Source organism: Neoarius graeffei, chromosome 13, assembly GCF_027579695.1.
Source record: "Neoarius graeffei isolate fNeoGra1 chromosome 13, fNeoGra1.pri, whole genome shotgun sequence".
Lineage (NCBI taxonomy): Eukaryota > Metazoa > Chordata > Actinopteri > Siluriformes > Ariidae > Neoarius > Neoarius graeffei.
In genome coordinates, this window is record NC_083581.1 from 30476700 (window position 1) to 30495367 (window position 18668).

General features: G+C 42.5%; 1 protein-coding gene across 3 annotated transcripts in view; it reads left to right on the forward strand.

Moving 5' to 3' along the window:
- The window catches only part of klhl21 (kelch-like family member 21), a 55763-nt gene that overhangs the window by 19582 nt on the left and 17513 nt on the right, over positions 1–18668 (forward strand). Inside the window, exons 1-4 of one of the 3 annotated variants that reach the window (XM_060937502.1) lie at positions 6234–6340; positions 7292–8381; positions 9605–10010; positions 15372–15444. In XM_060937502.1, coding sequence (XP_060793485.1) covers positions 7355–8381; positions 9605–10010; positions 15372–15444 — 1506 coding nt within the window. In that variant the 5' untranslated portion in view covers positions 6234–6340; positions 7292–7354. Of the gene's footprint in view, positions 1–6233; positions 6341–7291; positions 8382–9604; positions 10011–15371; positions 15445–18668 lie in introns of those variants that run through there. The other 2 variants (XM_060937501.1, XM_060937503.1) reach the window with 2 other exon arrangements.

An 18668-nucleotide genomic window follows, 5' to 3' on the forward strand; every position in this document is an offset into this window, starting at 1 on the left:
TTTTTTTTCTTTATTCTCCGTGATCCCTTCTTTTTAAAAACACCGATTTGGCTTGTCTTACTCGAATCTTTCTTTTTTATTTTTCACCCTGAACATGAGCAAAATGCACCATTGAGAGCAATATGTTTCCTATAACATTAATGTAAAGAGTAAATTACCAAAGGCCAATTTTGCCCTGACATGATCACCTGAGAGTGCCGGTGCAGGGGTGGAGGGATCCTTTTCAATTTCAATGATTCAGTGATTTTAGGGGCACCTGTGGTTACTCTCAGTATTGATCTCAGGTGATCATGTCAGGGCAAAATTGGCCTTTGGTTATTTACTCTTTATATTAATGTTATAGAAAACATATTGCTCTCAATGGTGCATTTTGCCCATGTTCAGCGTGGAAAATAAAAAGAAAGATTCGAGTAAGACAAGCCAAATTGGTGTTTTTAAAAAGAAGGGATCATGGAGAATAAAGAAAAAAAAATATTTAAAAAATCTGCGCACATTCCCACAAGGTGTTACGGTGCTCTGAAAATGACATCCAAAATGATTTGTCAGACTTGAGGTCTTCTGTTCAAACACAGTGCGTTTACATGCACATAGAGAGAATTGAATTTCTGCCGTTGCTCGACTGAAATAGAAGTTCAAAATGCCATGTATACACCTTAATTCGGCTGAAATTGAACCGAACTTGATTTCTCGGAATCGAGCTACACGACCTAGATTATGCGATTTCTGCCGAGCTACTTAGTGCATGTATACCCTATTGAGCTACGTATTCGAGCTACTTACTTCAGCACTGCCCCTTCCGGAAGTGACGAGACCACAAGCGGGAAACACAACAGCCTCGGTCGGCATGACAACGGCATGAATCTTTTCTTTTTGTGGCATTGTTTGCACTGTTAAAATTTAGCTCACTTACTGTATCACCAAATACATCTGTACAGCTGCTGCATAGCTGTGAATTGTGTACATAAGTCATTGTATTTGTGTGTGTGTGTGTGTGTGTGTATATAGATGTCCAACATCTGAAGAATGTCAATAAAAACAAAACAATTGAACTTTTTGTGTGTTTATTAAGACACAAGTTAAATTGTAAGCAAAAAATGGACTTGAGAAAAATATACAATTGTGCAAAATAAGTTGTCTTACAAAACAGTGGTCTGTGCAGGACAGTTTGTAGCCATACAGTCTGTTAGAGCAAGCCTAACAGCTTCAGCACGGAACTTGTGAACACAGAACTGCCAGTGTTGCCAGATTGGGCGGTTTTAAGTGCCTTTTGGCGGATTTGAACATGTTTTGGGCTGGAAAACGTCAGCAGTATCTGGCAACACTGCTGATAACTTTGTTTATACTCTTGAATAGCTCTTCTTCATGACGACAACCGGAAGTGTACCAACACGATGGGGCGTGTAGCGCCACCTGTGGCTCGGGTGCACAATGTACCTCACACAATAGCTCGATTTCCTTGTGTGCATGTAGGATTGGATTTTTCTGGCACCCCTGCTGGGACCCTCAGCTCGATTACCGACAGCAGCTCGATTTGGATGTGCACGCACTGACTGATAGTTTCCTTTCTGTTTATTGCTTTTTTTTGAGAGTGTTTGTTTCTACTTATCTCAATAAGGAAAAAAAATCAAGAGCCTATGTTGGGTAAAAATGTCTTCTGAAGGCCTAAACAGAGCACAGCCAAAAACTCCAATAAAATTTTGATCATCTTTGAGGGAGTGCTACGACCATGCAGGATCATCCAGACCCAAAATGACAGTTTTGCTACATAATATTCCTATTTATGTACCAGCATGCAAAATTTGAGCCTCCTACATGGTTTAGTTCTTGAGCTATGGGCTTGTGAACTTTGACAAAAAAAAAAAGGGTCTGAACAAAATTGACCCCCCCCCCCCCCCCCCCAGTAAAACTGGCTGTAACATGGAAAGTATACATCTTACATTCAAATAAATTTACAGTGTTTCTCCTAGCTAACATGGGTACACCTGGTGATTTTTTTTTTTTCAGAATTTTTTGAGACCTAAGTGCGCGGGCCCCGGTTGAATTGACGTGGAATGACCCTGTTCTAATTCATTACCAGCTTGGTTTGCACCACAGATCCTGGCTTGCTATTTGTCCTTGCTCTTGTATGAGCCCATGTTTTTGATCCTATCTCAGTCTTAACTCTTGTTCCTGTCGAGTCCCAAGGCTTGGTGAGGTTTCTTATGCCCCTTTTCCACCAAAGCAGTTCCAGGGCTGGTTCGGGGCCAGTGCTTAGTTTGGAACCGGGTTTTCTGTTTCCACTGACAAAGAACTGGCTCTGGGGCCAGAAAAACCGGTTCCAGGCTAGCACCAACTCTTTGCTGAGCCAGAGGAAAGAACCGCTTACGTCAGCGGGGGGGGCGGAGTTGTTAAGACCAACAACAATAACAAGACCGCGAAACATCGCCATTTTTAAGCGACGAGAAGCAGCAGCTGTACAAATGCGAAGTCATCCATTATTGTTGTTGTTGTTGCTGCTGCTGCTGCTTCTTCCATGTTTTTGCTTTGATATTCGCGCTAAGGTTTATGCAAATGTAGCGCCGTAACCGACGTATACAGTGACGTAATGACGTAGCTCTGCTTAGCACCGCGAGCTATGGAAAAGCAAACTGGTTCTCAGCTGGCTCGCAAGTTGAACGAGTTGTGAACCAGCACCAACACTGGCCCCGAACCAGCCCTGGAACTGATTTGGTGGAAAAGGGGTATTAGAATCCCATCTCTCTCATCTCAAGTTTCAGTCCCTGATTCAGCTCCAGTCCCTGGTAATGTGTTTGAGTCTCTTTCTTAAGGCCAATTTATGCTGACAACGCAGTCCTCGCAGACGGTGTCGCAGATGGCGTCTGCGTAGCCCCCCCACCTTCGCAGACGCTCTGCGCGCACCTCCCAAAAATTGTGACCACCGCAGAAGCGTCGCAGACAGCGTCGCAGACGAGGGCTCTGATTGGTCCACTCTACATCCGCTGTACACGCACTTCCGCTTCCCTGCTTTCCCGGTTTGGTTTGTTTTCACGACCGCCATTTTTAAAAACACGAGCGAAGATGGAGCAGCACGAAGAGCGGTTGATCGAGGAAGTGAGGAAGTACGGACATCTATACGACTCCAGTTCTAGTCATTATAAGTAACCGGAGGATAAACACTCCACTAACCACACCCACCAACTACTCCTAGCGATTTCGCGACTTCACGTCCCCTTGCGTTGTAGCGGTGAATAACATCGCGCACGCCTATTACTCCCCGCTCAACGATAAATTACAACTGTCTGCGAAAAGCTATCTGCGAAAGCCTTGTCGCAAGAGCATGCAGAGGCCCTTAGTCCCTACTTGTATTCCAGACTTTGTCATCTTCTAGTCTTTAGAAGCGGTTTTAACCTCTGTGCTGACTTTTTGTTCTGCTGGTTTTATGGGGTTTATCATGGTGAAAATTCTCAATGTCCAAACAGAAAGTAGCAGTGAGTATATTCAGCTTTCCTAGTACTCTTGCATTAGAAATTAGGAGTGGACTGAGCACAAGTCAGAGTATAGAAATTTAATTGTGCTTTATAATGTGAACTGTGGAGAAAGTCAGTATTATACCTCTAAACGGGCCGGCTTTTCGAAGGAATCGTATATCTGTACGAAGTAATGGAACTATTACTGTGTTGTGTTAGGATATGTAACTTTTCTCCTGAGTCCTTCTCTCCAGGGTGTTCTGTCCTTCAGAGTTGTGCTGGCTACATAGTTGGACCTCTGTATGGAATGTGAACTAGGCTCACTGGCTTTTTTATTTTTTGTCAAACAGGACTGCTGGTTGTTACACAACCTGTTTCGAAACTCGGCCATCCAGAAAGCAATTAATGTGACACTAAAGCTAAAGTTATAAGTTCTTTTTAGGAGCTTCGTCTTGCAGAGGTGCACGATGCTTAGTTTCTCACTGGCAAACCTTCAGATGCCAAACTTTGGCAGATCAGATGCTTTTGAAGTAAGAGAAAAGTAGTGACGGGTTAATGTTTGCAACATGAAATAGTTTCTAACTATTACTTTAAGAAGCACATGACCACCAGTTTGCTTGGAATTTTGACTGACGTTTCTATTTGCCTTTTAAAAAAAACACCCCCAAACCTTCAGCTGATAAAGTTTTAGTCATCATTTATGAATTATGCACTTTTGTAGATATTTTTACAAGCTCTGGCTCGGAGTTGAAGGGCCGATTGCCCTTTCGTGGACTTGCTCGCAGGGGTTATGGGTATTGAGGTATTTCACCCACGTGACCAAGTCACGTGACGCAGCCATTTTGGACGGCACGCTTAAGTCCTTCAGTGCAAGGCGGTATGAGATGGTGGAGACCTTTGCACATTTTAACAAGAAAGTAAGCTGTGATTCGTGTTAAATTGGATCTGTTTTTTATCACTAACACTGTACCCAGCCTTGGTATGGAGCCCTGTTTATTTATTTCTGTGTCCCGTTTCTTTCTAGCCTCTGTTATTCCGTTTTATGTCTGATGTCTGCTACATGCAACCCTAGACAGATTAACACTGCCTTGTTTCACTGCTCAGATGGGTTAACAAACACTGACCCATTTACGTTTTGCTATATATTTTATCAAAATTGCGTTAACTGATAAACTAACCTGAAATGAAATGATCACTGCAAAGTCTGGAGTACTCTGTTGGCTCCCAATCCTGTCTCTTCACAGCTGCAATCCATTTGGCCCTCTTGTCTGGGTCAGTAGGAAACCGGTAGTGATGTGTCGGTCGCGAACGATCCGGTTCAAAGAGCCGGCTCTTTGAAGTGAACGACGGGAGCCGGCTCTTCGGCGGGAGCCGAGTTGGGGAGCCGAATTAGTTTTTTGTCCTTAGGTGCCTCAGAGAGAGAGAGAGAGAGAGACTTTCACAAAAAAAGTTGCTGTCCGATTGCGTCTTTGTGTTGTCTATTACCATTCAAAGGAAAAAAAGTAGCATGGTGTACACCAACTTTTTTTGGTTGGGGGGGTTGATGTCATTCACAGCTGCGAAAATACGAAAATTGGTGTAATGCTTAAAGCTGTGGAGCGCAGGGGAGAGGAGTCTGCGAGGCACCTGAGGAGGGGAAAATCAGCTGTGTATTTTATATCCCAATCAAGGTCCCTGAGGTCCTCTGGCAAGGACCAACTTGTCATCCCACGCTCCAGGCTACGGACCTTTGGTGACAGAGCCTTTTGTGTTGCTGCTCCCACCCTCTGGAACAATCTACCTCTCCACATCCGCCAAGCCCCCACTCTGGCTATGTTCAAAAAGCATCTCAAGTCACATCTCTTCACTGAGGCCTATGGTCCTTAACCCTTCCCTCTCCCCCCATACCCAATTCCTTGACCTATCTCCTCTTTTGTAAAGCGACCTTGGGTTCCATGAAAGGCGCTATATAAAACTAAGTTGTTGTTATTATTATTATTATTATTATTATTATTATAATATTGGTAATATAACACAGTTTTGCATTATGTTTGTGAGAAAATAATTTATTAATTGGTAAGTAAGTTTTATTTCTATAGCTAGAACATTGTTACACTGCTATACTTTACAAAGCTTTACAATGGCTACAAAAACTAAAAACTAAAATGGAAAACATCCTATTGATAAAATATAAATAATAATGTAATTAATTAACTAGTTAATTGCAGCAATTAAATAAAAAATAAAACCTCAGGAGCCGTTTGGGAGCCGAAAGAGCCGGCTCCTTATAGTAAGAAGAGCCAAAAGAGCCGGAATTCCCATCACTAGAAACCGGTAAAAGGAGCGTCCTGGACGCTGTCCCTGTCTGTTATGGCAGCCCACAGCACAACAAGCAAACACCATGGTTATTTATAGAGTGCTTACTGACATTAATCTATTCTAGGTGTCTGTAACATGTTTTTTTTTTTTCAAGCCGGTTCTCTGTCTGCAGCGTTGGTATGTAGCTTGACGTTCAAAATGGCGGACACCGGGGTGTCACGTGACCCTGTGACGTCAGGTGAAATACCTCAATAGGAGGTGGTTGGGGGGAGGGAGAGTTTCAGTAATCCTCACTGAAATAGGCTGTATCAGAATTCAGAATCAGAATTCAGAATTAAGAATTCAGAATCAGAATATATTAATCCCCTCCTCACCCTGTGGAAATGGACACTGCTGATGTATTTATAGATCAGGCAAACCGTCAAGCTATTTCTTAAGACAGTCATGGTCACATGCATTCGTCATAAAAGATCTCAGCGTCTAGAAGCTTCTGACACGTCTCGTGTCCAGTGCTTTAGGTGGTTAAAACGTCCAGAAGCTACAGTATACAGCTTGGAGGACATTTGTATTTTGAAATTTGTGCCTTGAATATAGAGGTAAGTTGCATGGTACAAATTGTTTTTCTTTCTTCTGGTCACATGTGATTGTATTTATTTCACAGTTTTAGTTACGTACAAGTTCTGTAACTGCTATTAAAACTGTTTCGAAACTCGGCCATCCAGAAAGCAATTAATGTGACACTAAAGCTAAAGTTATAAGTTCTTTTTATGAGCTTCATCTTGCAGAGGTGCTCGATGCTTAGTTTCTCACTGGCAAACTTCAGATGCCAAACTTTGGCAGATCAGATGCTTTTGAAGTAAGAGAAAAGTAGTGACGGGTTAATGTTTGCAACATGAAATAGTTTCTAACTATTACTTTAAGAAGCACATGACCACCAGTTTGCTTGGAATTTTGACTGGCGTTTCTATTTGCCTTTAAAAAAAACACCCCCAAACCTTCAGCTGATAAAGTTTTAGTCATCATTTATGAATTATGCACTTTTGTAGATATTTTTACAAGCTCTGGCTCGGAGTTGAAGGACCGATTGCCCGTTTGTGGACTCGCTCGCAGGGGTTATGGACATTGGAGGTGGTTGGGGGGAGGGAGAGTTTCAGTAATCCTCACTGAAATAGGCTGTATCAGAATCAGAATTACTTTAATCCCCTCCTCACCCTGTGGAAATGGACACTGCTAATGTATTTATAGATCACGCAAACAGTCAGGTTAAGACAGTCACGGTCACATGCATTCGTCATAACTGATATCAGCGTCTAGAAGCTTCTGATGCGTCATCTTGTGTCCAGTGCTTTAGGTGGTTAAAACGTCCAGAACCTTGATCAGAAAGTTTAATTTGAAATTGCACCCAATAATCAAGCAGCTCTTTACTCAAATCATTGTTCTGTAGTGAATCCTTATCTGTAAATAAGTCAGTTAAGGGAGATTGGATGGATGCCATTGTTTTTGCTTACAGTATGTGACCTTACCATGTTTGGTTTCTGTCTTTACAGACGACCAGAGTGTTTTGAGTCCAGTCCCAACGAGAGACTGTTCTCTGGCCAAACTGTGCTGTGATGGAGAAGCCAGTCTTACAGACGCACCATTCTGTGCTGCCGTTCTTCGATACAGCCCATGCTGTCAACCTGCTGTGCGGCATTCACGAGCTGCGTGCCGAATGCAAGTTTTTCGACGTGACGCTGTGCGCTGAGGGAAAGGAGTTCCACTGCCACCGAACCGTTCTAGCCGCTGCCAGTACCTACTTCCGTGCTATGTTTGCCGGTACGCTCCGCGAGAGCGCTATGGACAGAGTGGCACTACACGAGGTCTCTGCTGAGCTGCTCGGCCTTCTTGTAGACTTCTGCTACACGGGCCGTGTGACCATCACATGTGACAACGTGGACGTGCTGCTTAAGGCGGCTGACCTTTTTCAGTTCCCGTCAGTCAAGGCAGCGTGCTGCTCTTTCCTGGAGCAGTGCCTCGATGTCTCCAATTGCCTGGAGATCCAGGACTTTGCTGAGGCCTATGCCTGTAGTGAGCTGGCCATTAGTGCCCGCCGCTTTGCACTCAACAATATTATGGCTCTGGCCAAGGGCCAGGAGTTTGAGCGTCTACCCTGGAAACGCTTATTGGAACTCGTATCCGATGATGCATTACGTGTGGATAAGGAGGAAGCAGCTTACCAGATGGCGGCACGCTGGGTTAATGCTGACCCACGGAGACGGCTCCAGTACTGGCCCGAGCTCCTGCAGCAGGTTCGCTTGCCTTTCGTTCGACGCTTCTTCCTGCTTGCCCGCGTCGAGAGCGACCCACTTGTCTATCTGACACCAGAATGTCTTCGCCTGGTGGGCGAGGCCCGCAGCTTCCAGTCAGGAGAGTACGACCGGCATGACCGTCCATGCCAGCGCATGCGCCCTCGTCCTTCTACCGGTCTCGCTGAGATCCTGGTTGTGGTCGGAGGTTGTGATCAAGACTGTGATGAACTTGTGACCGTCGACTGCTTTAACCCACAGACAGGCCAGTGGAGATACCTGGCCGAGTTTCCTGACCATCTTGGAGGAGGCTACAGTATAGCAGCATTAGGCAATGATGTGTATGTCACAGGTATGTTTAATCATTAATGATATGACACACGCTGTATGTCGCAGAGTAATACAATAATTCCTTTAGACTCAAACCCATGGCTATCCATATCCGTCCAAGTGTGTGTTCTGTTCTGTTCTGTTTTTCCCATCATAGAAATCTACCCTAAAAAATAGAAGGCGGTTCTCTATAGGATATTGGCTAGTGACTTAATAGGTTGTAGTATTACTACTAGAAACTAAACTTAAGTACAAGTAGTACTATTGGAAGTTCTACTTCAAATTCAAATGAATGGTTTTGACATGGAACCAAGCATCTCTTATTTGATCTTAAAATGCATATGGCTCTACCAGAATGTATGAGCCACAGCAGGTTTGTTTTCATGGCAGTTCAAATTTAAAAAAGAATAAACAAGCCTTTTTGAGAAAGAATCCCAAATGTCTTTCTACACTGTTCACAGTAGAGCAGTTAGCTCCATGATGTAAACGAAACAGGAAGCCATTTAAGATTTGCCCCAGTGAGAAGATCATGGATAGAAGTCAAGCTAAATTACGATTAAAAAACATCACTTGCTCAACCACTTTATCTTGGACAAGGCTACGGTGGCTCTGCAGCCTATCCTGAGAAAGTTGGGCCTGAGGCTTCAATGTTCCTCAAAGTAAATAAATAATAAATTTTCAAAAGGGTGAGAAACAATCAGGGTGGTTCATTCAGTCTCTACTTCATCCATACGTCCAAGCTGGCATCACATGGGACCAAAGATTAAACACCATCATCTTTGTAAATTACCTGAAAATTAATAAGGATTAAACCAACACTATAATCCTTCATATCTTGTATCGTGTCTCACCTTTAGAGCTCTCGAGAACATGTCTCAGAAATGGCAGCGTGCACGAGTATAAATAAACAGCTGGCTGTTTGGCTATATGCGAGAGAGGTAATGGGGACATGGTGTTCTGCCAGAGAAACAACAGCAGTTGATGAGGTGTACATTTTTGGACAATGTTTACACCAGAGAACCATCTCAGGCCATCACAGATCCTCACGTGTTTTGAAAGCTACTGCTTGTTGTCATCCAGTGCTGCTACGGCTGCTATAAATATACAGTGCTGCACTTTTTTGCGCCCTGAGCAGTCATGTGTCAATAACTTGTGAAGAAAAAAAAAATCAAACCTGAAGTGGTGTCTTGACCATACCATGCCTATTTTTTTTTTTTTTTAACCCTACCCACTTTTTGATGGCAGGTGGTTCTGATGGCTCACGCCTCTATGATGGCGTGTGGCGCTACAACTCGAGTGTGAATGAGTGGACCGAGGTGTCGCCCATGCTCAAGGCCCGCGAGTACCACAGCTCCTGTGTGGTGAAGGGCCAGCTCTACGTGGTGGCCTTGGACAGCACGGAGCGCTACGACCATGCCCTGGACTGTTGGGAGCCACTGGCACCCATGCTGCACCCCATGGACAACTGTTCAACAACAGCATGCGGTGGGCGTCTCTATGCCACCGGCTCGTTCACTGGTGAGGACACCATGGCCATCCAGTGCTACGATGTCGACACTAACCGCTGGAACCTGGTCAACTGTGGCCAGCTGCCTCCTTGGTCCTTCGCCCCCAAATCGGTGACTCTCAACGGACTCATCTACTTTGTGAGGTGAGGAAGTTAATGCAGGAAGCGCACATGTGAGGTGTCTGTCCACCTGTTTTTCTGGAATCTTGAGATACCATAATGGAAATTATGCAGAAATGGCAAAATGTTGACACTGAGGTGGAGTCGTCGATGTATTTATAACGATATAGTAGTTTAAGGGAACCGTTTTCAAATAAATGTAGTTTTAATATAAATTTGAATTGGCACTAAGGTTGCTACGGTGTCATAGTTTCAGGATTAGTCAGTGTATGATTGGACAGTTAATTCACAGACTTTTTCAAAATACCAATTGAATGCATTTCTTTCAATTACCAGGTCAGTTTCCGTACTTCAGTGGCGCTCATCACTTGTGTCCCACTCCGACTCCCCAAAAATTCTCCCTCTGTATTCTCCCGAAACCATGTTCAACTGCTACCTTTGATGCCACTTCAAGCATGTTTATAATTTTAACATTCTTGATGGCTATCAAACACACAAAAGGACATGGCATTACTAACCAGAGCTAAACCAAACAAATTATTTTTGACTTGTGCCTCGTTTTACCATTTTCTCTGTACGTATGCAAGTCAGCCAGAAGTCCAGTCATTCCTCTGGGAACCTCCATGATCTTGAATGTGTTTGCAAAATTCCTCCTTCCTTTTTTAGTCCGGAATTTGCCTCAACTTTGAAAATTTGTAACTTTTGCAGTAGATTTCGGAGAGACCATATGCACAGGAAGTTAGCGTCGGGAGAAACGAATTGAGCATTGGAAATGAAGTTAGTGTTGGAAAAACAAATGCCTAATAGGCTATTTCCTTCAATTCAGTTACTTCACTGTGTTAATAGTCGTGCACTTGAATAACTAAAAAGAAAGTAATGTAGCTAGTTTGGCTAAAAACACCACCCAAATTGAAGTTAAATAAAAGTGGGAGAGTTCATTAAACATATTTTGAAGAGGGAATTTGCATAATCAAGCAACCTTTTGCAATGGACAAAATTAGGTTCTGACCAGTGGCTACGTATGATGCCCCGGTGTTTCAATTTATCTGTAAAAAAAATGCACTGAACACTTGAAGGGCATATTGCACATTATATGGAATTATGGACACCAAACAAAACCGGGTCAGAACCAGGTATTAAGCAGCACTCAAAACTGCTACAATAGTTCAGGTTCAGTGTGCTACCTTTCTTTGTAGGCACTTTTTTTTTCCCCCCAGCTTATATCAACGTGATAAATAATGACAGTACAAGATTTGTCGTCTGTCTGTCTGGGCAATGCTATAAAAGCAGAGCTCCTGATGAATGTATGAGCAAAATATTTGCAAGGGTACAAAACCAACCTGAATAGAATAATAATATTGCAGCATATGAACCATTGAACTGTGTAGTGTTGTGTGTTTCACGTTAATAAATTGTTGCATTGTCTTGTGACAGTGATACCAATAATAGAGAGACACATCGTAGTTACAAATACTTATTCCTTTCTTTGACACCACATGCCATGAGCCAGAAACACCATGACATTTATTATGATGTGACTCTGCTGGGTGCCTGGTGGACAGCAGTGAACCAACGCGTTCACTTTACATCATAACTGTATAGTAATGATCAAACTTGATATGTCAAACAGTTGTCTGGTTACATGTGTCATGTCCACGCACCATTAGGACTAATTACCGTGCACCTGTTCATGTCTGTGAAGATTCTCAATCATCCAGGTCATAGTAAACTGTGGGTGGTAGAAATGGGCAACTGGACTTGCTTGAAAATTCTTGAAAACGTTTCACCTCTCGTCCAAAAGGCTTCCTCAGTTCTGTCTGACTAATAGGGAGTATCAGATATTTATCTTCTCCTGGATCAGAATCAGAATTCTGATGACCAGCTCATCTAAGGTGTCATTGAGGCATCATGTTGGTGTGGGTCACTGGAGGCTGGGTGTGAATGGCGAGTCACCCTAATGGGCAATCCTTTGATCACCCTAATGACTCGCCATTCACACCCAGCCTCCAGTGACCCACACCAACATGATGCCTCAATGACACCTTAGATGAGCTGGTCATCAAAATTCTGATTCTGATCCAGGAGAAGATAAATATCTGATACTCCCTATGGAGCACTTGCCAGGGCTCGAAATTAACTTTTTTTCTTTGTGTCCCCCAGTGGTCCCGAATTCTGTGTTGTATTGTCCCGAATGGAAGCAATAGTGTCCCCATTTTTTTCCTCTCTGAAATAACCAGTGGTTAATATTATCATATGAAGTTACTATTATATTTGTAACTATGCAATTTTGAACCCTTTATATCATTTTTACAATAAGTCACAAGACACAAGCGACACATGTCCAATACATCATCTACTTCAAAATTACAGTTATTGCATTTTCAGTTTATTAAACTTTGGCGATCTCACTGTATGAATAGATACCTGTTTATTTAAAGGGGCCAACTAGCTCATTCAGAAAATGTTTCAACTCCCTACATCTGCAGTACACTTTAGTTGAAAATAAGACCCCTTTTATGTTCATTTCATCTACTTATACCTTGAATATCTGTTGGCACTTATAAGGCCAACTTATCATTTTCACCATTACCGTTATCCATTTTTATGAACTTTCCGTTATCCATTACCGTTATCCATTTTTATGAACTTTCCGTTATCCATTTTATGAACTTTCGCTGCCGGGTGCAAACGTTAGCAACATCAGCATAGTGCCAGGGTCCGTGTATCATCCGATCATTCAAGTATTCCATTCAATCTGGAAAACGATGATACACGGACCTGCCAGGTCCGAGCCTAGTTGTGCTGCTGACTGACTAAACTTTCTGAACTAGAAAGACACCAAGAAAACTCACTTATTCTGTTGAACGGTATCTTCCGTCAATATCATCCACATCATTCCTGTTGTATTTTATAACGTGTCTAACAGTGTTCATTAAGTTCATTCAGTTGCTAGCGTTGCCTGCAGACCAGGCGATGACACTTTGGATCCTGAAGGTCCCGGAGATGTTATGTCTGGGCTTTCAGTTTCTTCCCCGCGGTCGGTCCGCTTCAACCACTTCAGCATTTTTGTTCTGGCAAGAGTCGGCGCAGCGTGTGCGGTAGCAATTCCATTCCAAGTCCATATAATGCGGACTCCGGCCGAAGATTCTAGAACAGAATGCGCTGCTCTGTAGCCTACGGATGCAGGTGCATCGAAAGTGTAGCTACTATGTATTTTTCGCTGTTAACGTTTTAAAATTAAAATTGACAAATTAGGTGAATGTCTACGTATGTGTGACGGCTTTGTAAATAATATTAATGTAGAACTTTTTTTCTAGATCTATTTTTTTCCATTGTCCCGGGATTGTCCCAGATATGATAATTTTGTGTCCCGATGACATTTTTTATGGTCCCCGGGACATCGGGACACCGTTAGTTTCGAGCGCTGGCACTTGCATGTGACGTCACAGCCGATCCAGATTGTGACAGACGCCTTCTTGTCGGTCAAACGCCATATTTCCGCCTTCTACTTCTACTTCTGGTTCTACTTCTGCCTTTTCTTCTGGAAAACCCTACTATATACAGTTCTACTACAACGGCTGCGGCTACAAGCTCTCCCTACCTGTGCACGGTTTTTATGTTTTTTGTGTGTATTTTTGCGTGTTGTTTGTCTGTACCGGACTTCAATATCCACTACAACCGTATGGACTTACTGGACATTGGTTTCCAGCAGAAAATCACGGTTTGTAGTGATTTCCATCGCATGCACAACATTCCAGACGAGATAGCGAGACCAGCGGGGCTCTCCGTGGATTGTTATCGGAAGCTAAGCGAAGGAGGCGGCGCCGGGAGCGGAAGCAAAAGCGAGGCTGCAGAGCCGGCCTGTTGACTAAGCTCAGAAAACAGCCACTCAAATCTCCACTGCTAAGCCTCTACCTCTCCAATGCCAGATCCATGGTAAACAAGACGGACGATTTGGAATTACAGCTGGAATTACCTTATTCTATAATCGGCTGGTCAGTGCTATACTAGATACTGATATAAATAGTGTTAGTACTCAATACTTAAGTGACTTACCCGTCCAATGAGGATAGTTATTTTCTTGTTTACAAGATGCCACATCTGAGTCTCTGACAAATCCTGAATTTCTGTAAAGATAACTGTCCAGAGATTTATAAGCACGCAGTGCTTCACCACTGAACAGCGAGGGAAAGTTAATGAGGTAATTATACACGTCTGGGTATTCCGCTGGCAGTTCAACATCCACTGACACGGTCGTGAAAACTCCGTCCGGTAAGCCATAAGGGTCACTAATCTGTAGATCGTTTATTTTAGACATATATCTAGTTATCTGTTCATTAGAAAAATGAGCTGTGTAGTCCGTCGGTTGAAATTGGTCCATTCTGTACACGAGTGCAGCAGTATTCAGCGGTGTTTTTTACCGACAAGATGGCAGCTGTTGACTTTCCGGTCACGTGACTGCAAGATCTCTATTAGTCAGACAGAACTGAGGAAGCCTTTTGGACGAGAGGTGAAACGTTTTCAAGAATTTTCAAGCAAGTCCAGTTGCCCATTTCTACCACCCACAGCATGCACCTGTTCCTGGTTAGAGCGCAATCACAGCGCAGACATATCTGCAGGTTACAGACCCTGCATCTGACGTTACCAAGCCTTGTATTTTGTATCGCTTTTTTCTGATTTTGACCCTGTTTGTGGACTGTGAGTATTGTATTATCTCTGATATCTTGTCTGTGCCTCACTCCACCACTGCCTGTTTTTCGACTCTGCCCTTGTCTACATTTTGGATTGGTTTGCTAGCGTGCCTTCAATAAAACTCTTCCTGCACTTACATTCATCTATGGCCCTTATATGACAAACTGTCAACTGTCCAACAAGGTAGTGGATGAATAAAATGAGTTAAAGCAGTTTTATATGAAACTGTCATGAATAATTTCTGTAAAATGTGTTCGTAAATAATCCCTCGTTATTTAAAAAAAATTACAAATAAGTGTTGGATAAAAACCCATCTGTCTTTTATGTAAATGAAGCTACAAATTTTGTTGTCCGGTGATCAAGTGTTTGAGTTGTTGCCTTGCACTTATGATCAGGTTCCCTGTCGTGGTACATACATGTATGTATGGACATCATACGGTTGCAAAAGCCATCAAAAATCAGGTCAATGCATTACCGTATTCTTTTAACTATGGAGCTCTGCTTTCTAGGAAAAAACAGTTTAGGGGAATTGATCTTTCTGTTTACTTTTGATTTTTGTTATGTGCAAGGATATAAGGTCTTTTCAAAGTGTCAGTGATGTTGAACTTTTCAGTTTCTTATACAAAAAAAAAAATTCCCACACACTTTGGAATAATAATTGTGAAAGCACTCCTCATGGTTGCTCTGTTTCAGGGATGACTTGGCAGAAATTGACATCTATGATCCACAGAAGAATAAATGGGATACCATTAGCCCAATGAACCAAGTAAGGGATTTTTTCCTCCATCACATTTACCTTGTGGGTGGAATTGGATCTCAGCTTGATCAGTGTGTTGAGTACATCTTTAACTTTCTACAGGCGGCATCTACGATTTAAAAAAAAAAAAAGGGGTTATCAGTAAATGCCATATATATATATATATATATATATATATATATATATATATATATATATATATACTAATTTAGTGTTTTCCATGAAAAGCCACACTTTTATTTACCACCATAAGTTGTAAAATGAATAGAAAATATAGTCAAGACATTTTTCTGGCCATTTTGAGCATTTAATCGACCCCACAAATGTGATGCTCCAGAAACTCAATCTGCTCAAAGGAAGGTCAGTTTTATAGCTTCTCTAAAGAGCTCAACTGTTTTCAGCTGTGCTAACATGATTGTACAAGGGTTTTCTAATCATCCATTAGCCTTCTGAGGCAATGAGCAAACACATTGTACCATTAGAACACTGGAGTGAGAGTTGCTGGAAATGGGCCTCTATACACCTATGGAGATATTGCACCAAAAACCAGACATTTGCAGCTAGAATAGTCATTTACCACATTAGCAATGTATAGAGTGGATTTCTGATTAGTTTAAAGTGATCTTCATTGAAAAGAACAGTGCTTTTCTTTCAAAAATAAGGAAATTTCAGAGTGACCCCAAACTTTTGAACGGTAGTGTACAGTGGATACAAAAAGTGTACACACACTGTTAAAATGATAGGTTTTTCTGATGTAAAAAAAATGAGACCACGATAAATAATTTCAAAACATTTCCCACCTTTAATTTCACCTGTACAATTCAGTTGAAAACCAAACCAATCTGTTGGGGGGGACATAAAAAAAAAAACGTACAATAAGCTGGTTGCATAAGTGTGCATACCAGGGGCGATTTCTCAGAGACAACAAGGGAAGCCGAGCTTCCCCTAAAATTCTCTCCCCAAACTGCGGCGTCTACGACGTTGAATTCTCATTAAAACAATAACTTGCATAACATATGCCCAAGATTGTATTTATGTTCATAACTATCCTGTAACTTATTTGAGTGATGTCTGACGAACTTGCAGTTCGCTACGAGAATCACCTTTGCTGCCAGGCTGTAACCTTTCTTATTTCAATGGGCTCTATGGACTGGCAGCAGTGTTGCCAGATTGGGCGGTTTTAAGTGCATTTTGGCGGGTTTTGAACATATTTTGGGATGGAAAACGTCAGCAGTATCTGGCAATACTGACTGGCAGCCGGGTATCCGTTGCAGTCTACGAGACGGCTCTGAACAGCCAATTTCGGATAGTTGTTATTGGTTAAAATCAACAAAATCGTCACTTCCAGGGAAGCCGGGCTTCTCTGGGACTAAACAAGACAGTGGGAGGGACAAGAAGCCGGGCTGATAAAGGATTATTGGAGGTAGTGTTTGAAAGACATGAGGAGGGCGGTACTTCGGCAAGGAACACGGAAGTATGATCAGTCAGTCCCTAGCGGATGTCGAGAAAGTGTAGTCGTGTGCTAAAGTGCTGTCTGAATTTCTTTTCATATAAACGGTTCTTCTCATTGATGTCTCTGTACATTACTCTGTAAATAAATGTAAATATTACTCGTTGTGCCCCGTTAACTTTCATCCATTCTATCAGTTTGATCATTCGTGAATTCGCTCGTTTATTTCATTTGTAGTTCAATCTGGTTGTAGGCTAGCTTGAGCCTTATTGGGATCTGCAGTGCTAGCTGCTAACAGAAATTGGTAAAGTCTCTGGAAAGCACAACCAGCTGGTATGACAGGGTCACAGACCATTTTCTGGAAAAGGAGCGGAGGGCAGAATTTGTGTATAAATAGTGTTCATGTTCATGAATCTGAAGTGTGTATATTGTTCAGTAATGTTAAGAGAATGGTGGGCTCTGTGTTATAGGTTATACCTGGGTATAATATTCAAGGTTCTGTGTGTTGCATAGCCTACCTGGTTATGAATTTCCAGACTGTGTTGCAGAAGATGTTCAAGGATGTGTTGCACAGCTGGGTGTTGTGTTAAAGACTCTGTGTTGCATATCAGGGTATGATGTTCAAGGCTCTTCGTTGAATAGCCAGTGATTTTTGGATGTTTGATATTTTTGATTAAGGATATGAGGCACTAGCCTGGCAAGCCAGACTATAACATGAAATGTACAAGCAAAAATACTTTCTGCCACTAGGTAGGGTTGTCTAGTTCACTATGCTAATGGGGCACACCTTTCTATGCTTTGATATCCGGCCTACAGGTTTTACGATGAATGCGTAAAATGGGCTTCCCCTGTTTTAAAAACCAGCAGCCGCCACTGGTGCATACCCTTAAACTAATACTTTGTTGAAGCACCTTTTAATTACAGCATTCAGTGTTTTTGGGTCGGAGTCTATCAGACTGCCACATTTAGACTTGGCAATATTTGCTCACTCTTCCTTGCAAAAGTGTTCCAAATCTGTCCGATTGCGACGGCATCTCTTGTGCACAGCCCTCTTCAGGTCACCCCACAGATTTTCAATTGGATTTAGGGCTGGGCTCTGGCTGGGCCATTCCAAAACTTTAATTTTCTTCTGGTGAAGCCATTCTTTTGATTTCGATGTATGCTTGGGGTTATTGTCATGCTGAAAGATGAAATTTCTCTTCAGCTTTCTAGCAGACACCTGAAGGTTTTGGGCCAAAATTGACTGGTATTTAGAACTGTTGATCATTCCCTCCACCTTGACTAAAGCCCCTGTTCCAGCTGAAGAAAAACAACCCCAAAACATGATGCTGCCACCACCATGCTTCACCGTGGATATGGTGTTCTTTTGGTGATGCGCAGTGTTTGTTTTTTGCACCAAACATACCTTTTGGAATTGTGGCCAAAAAGTTTAACATAGACTACGTTCAGACTGCACCCTGAAACGACCCATATCCGATTTTTTTGCCCATATGCGACCTGTATCCGATTTGTTATTGACAATCTGAACGACACAGATCCGATTTTTTTACATGCGACCCAGGCCGCTTGGATATGTGGTCCTAATTCCGATGCATATCCGTTATTTTCACATGCGACTGCAGTCTGACCGGACAGGTCGCATTCATGCGACCTACATGTCATCAACAAGAGACAAACGTCACTATTTTGCGTTGGCTAATCCCGCCTCTTTGGTGGAAAACAACATTTGTACAGTTTTCAGAATTTAAATAGACTTTTATAGAATTGATCAAGCTAATGGTGG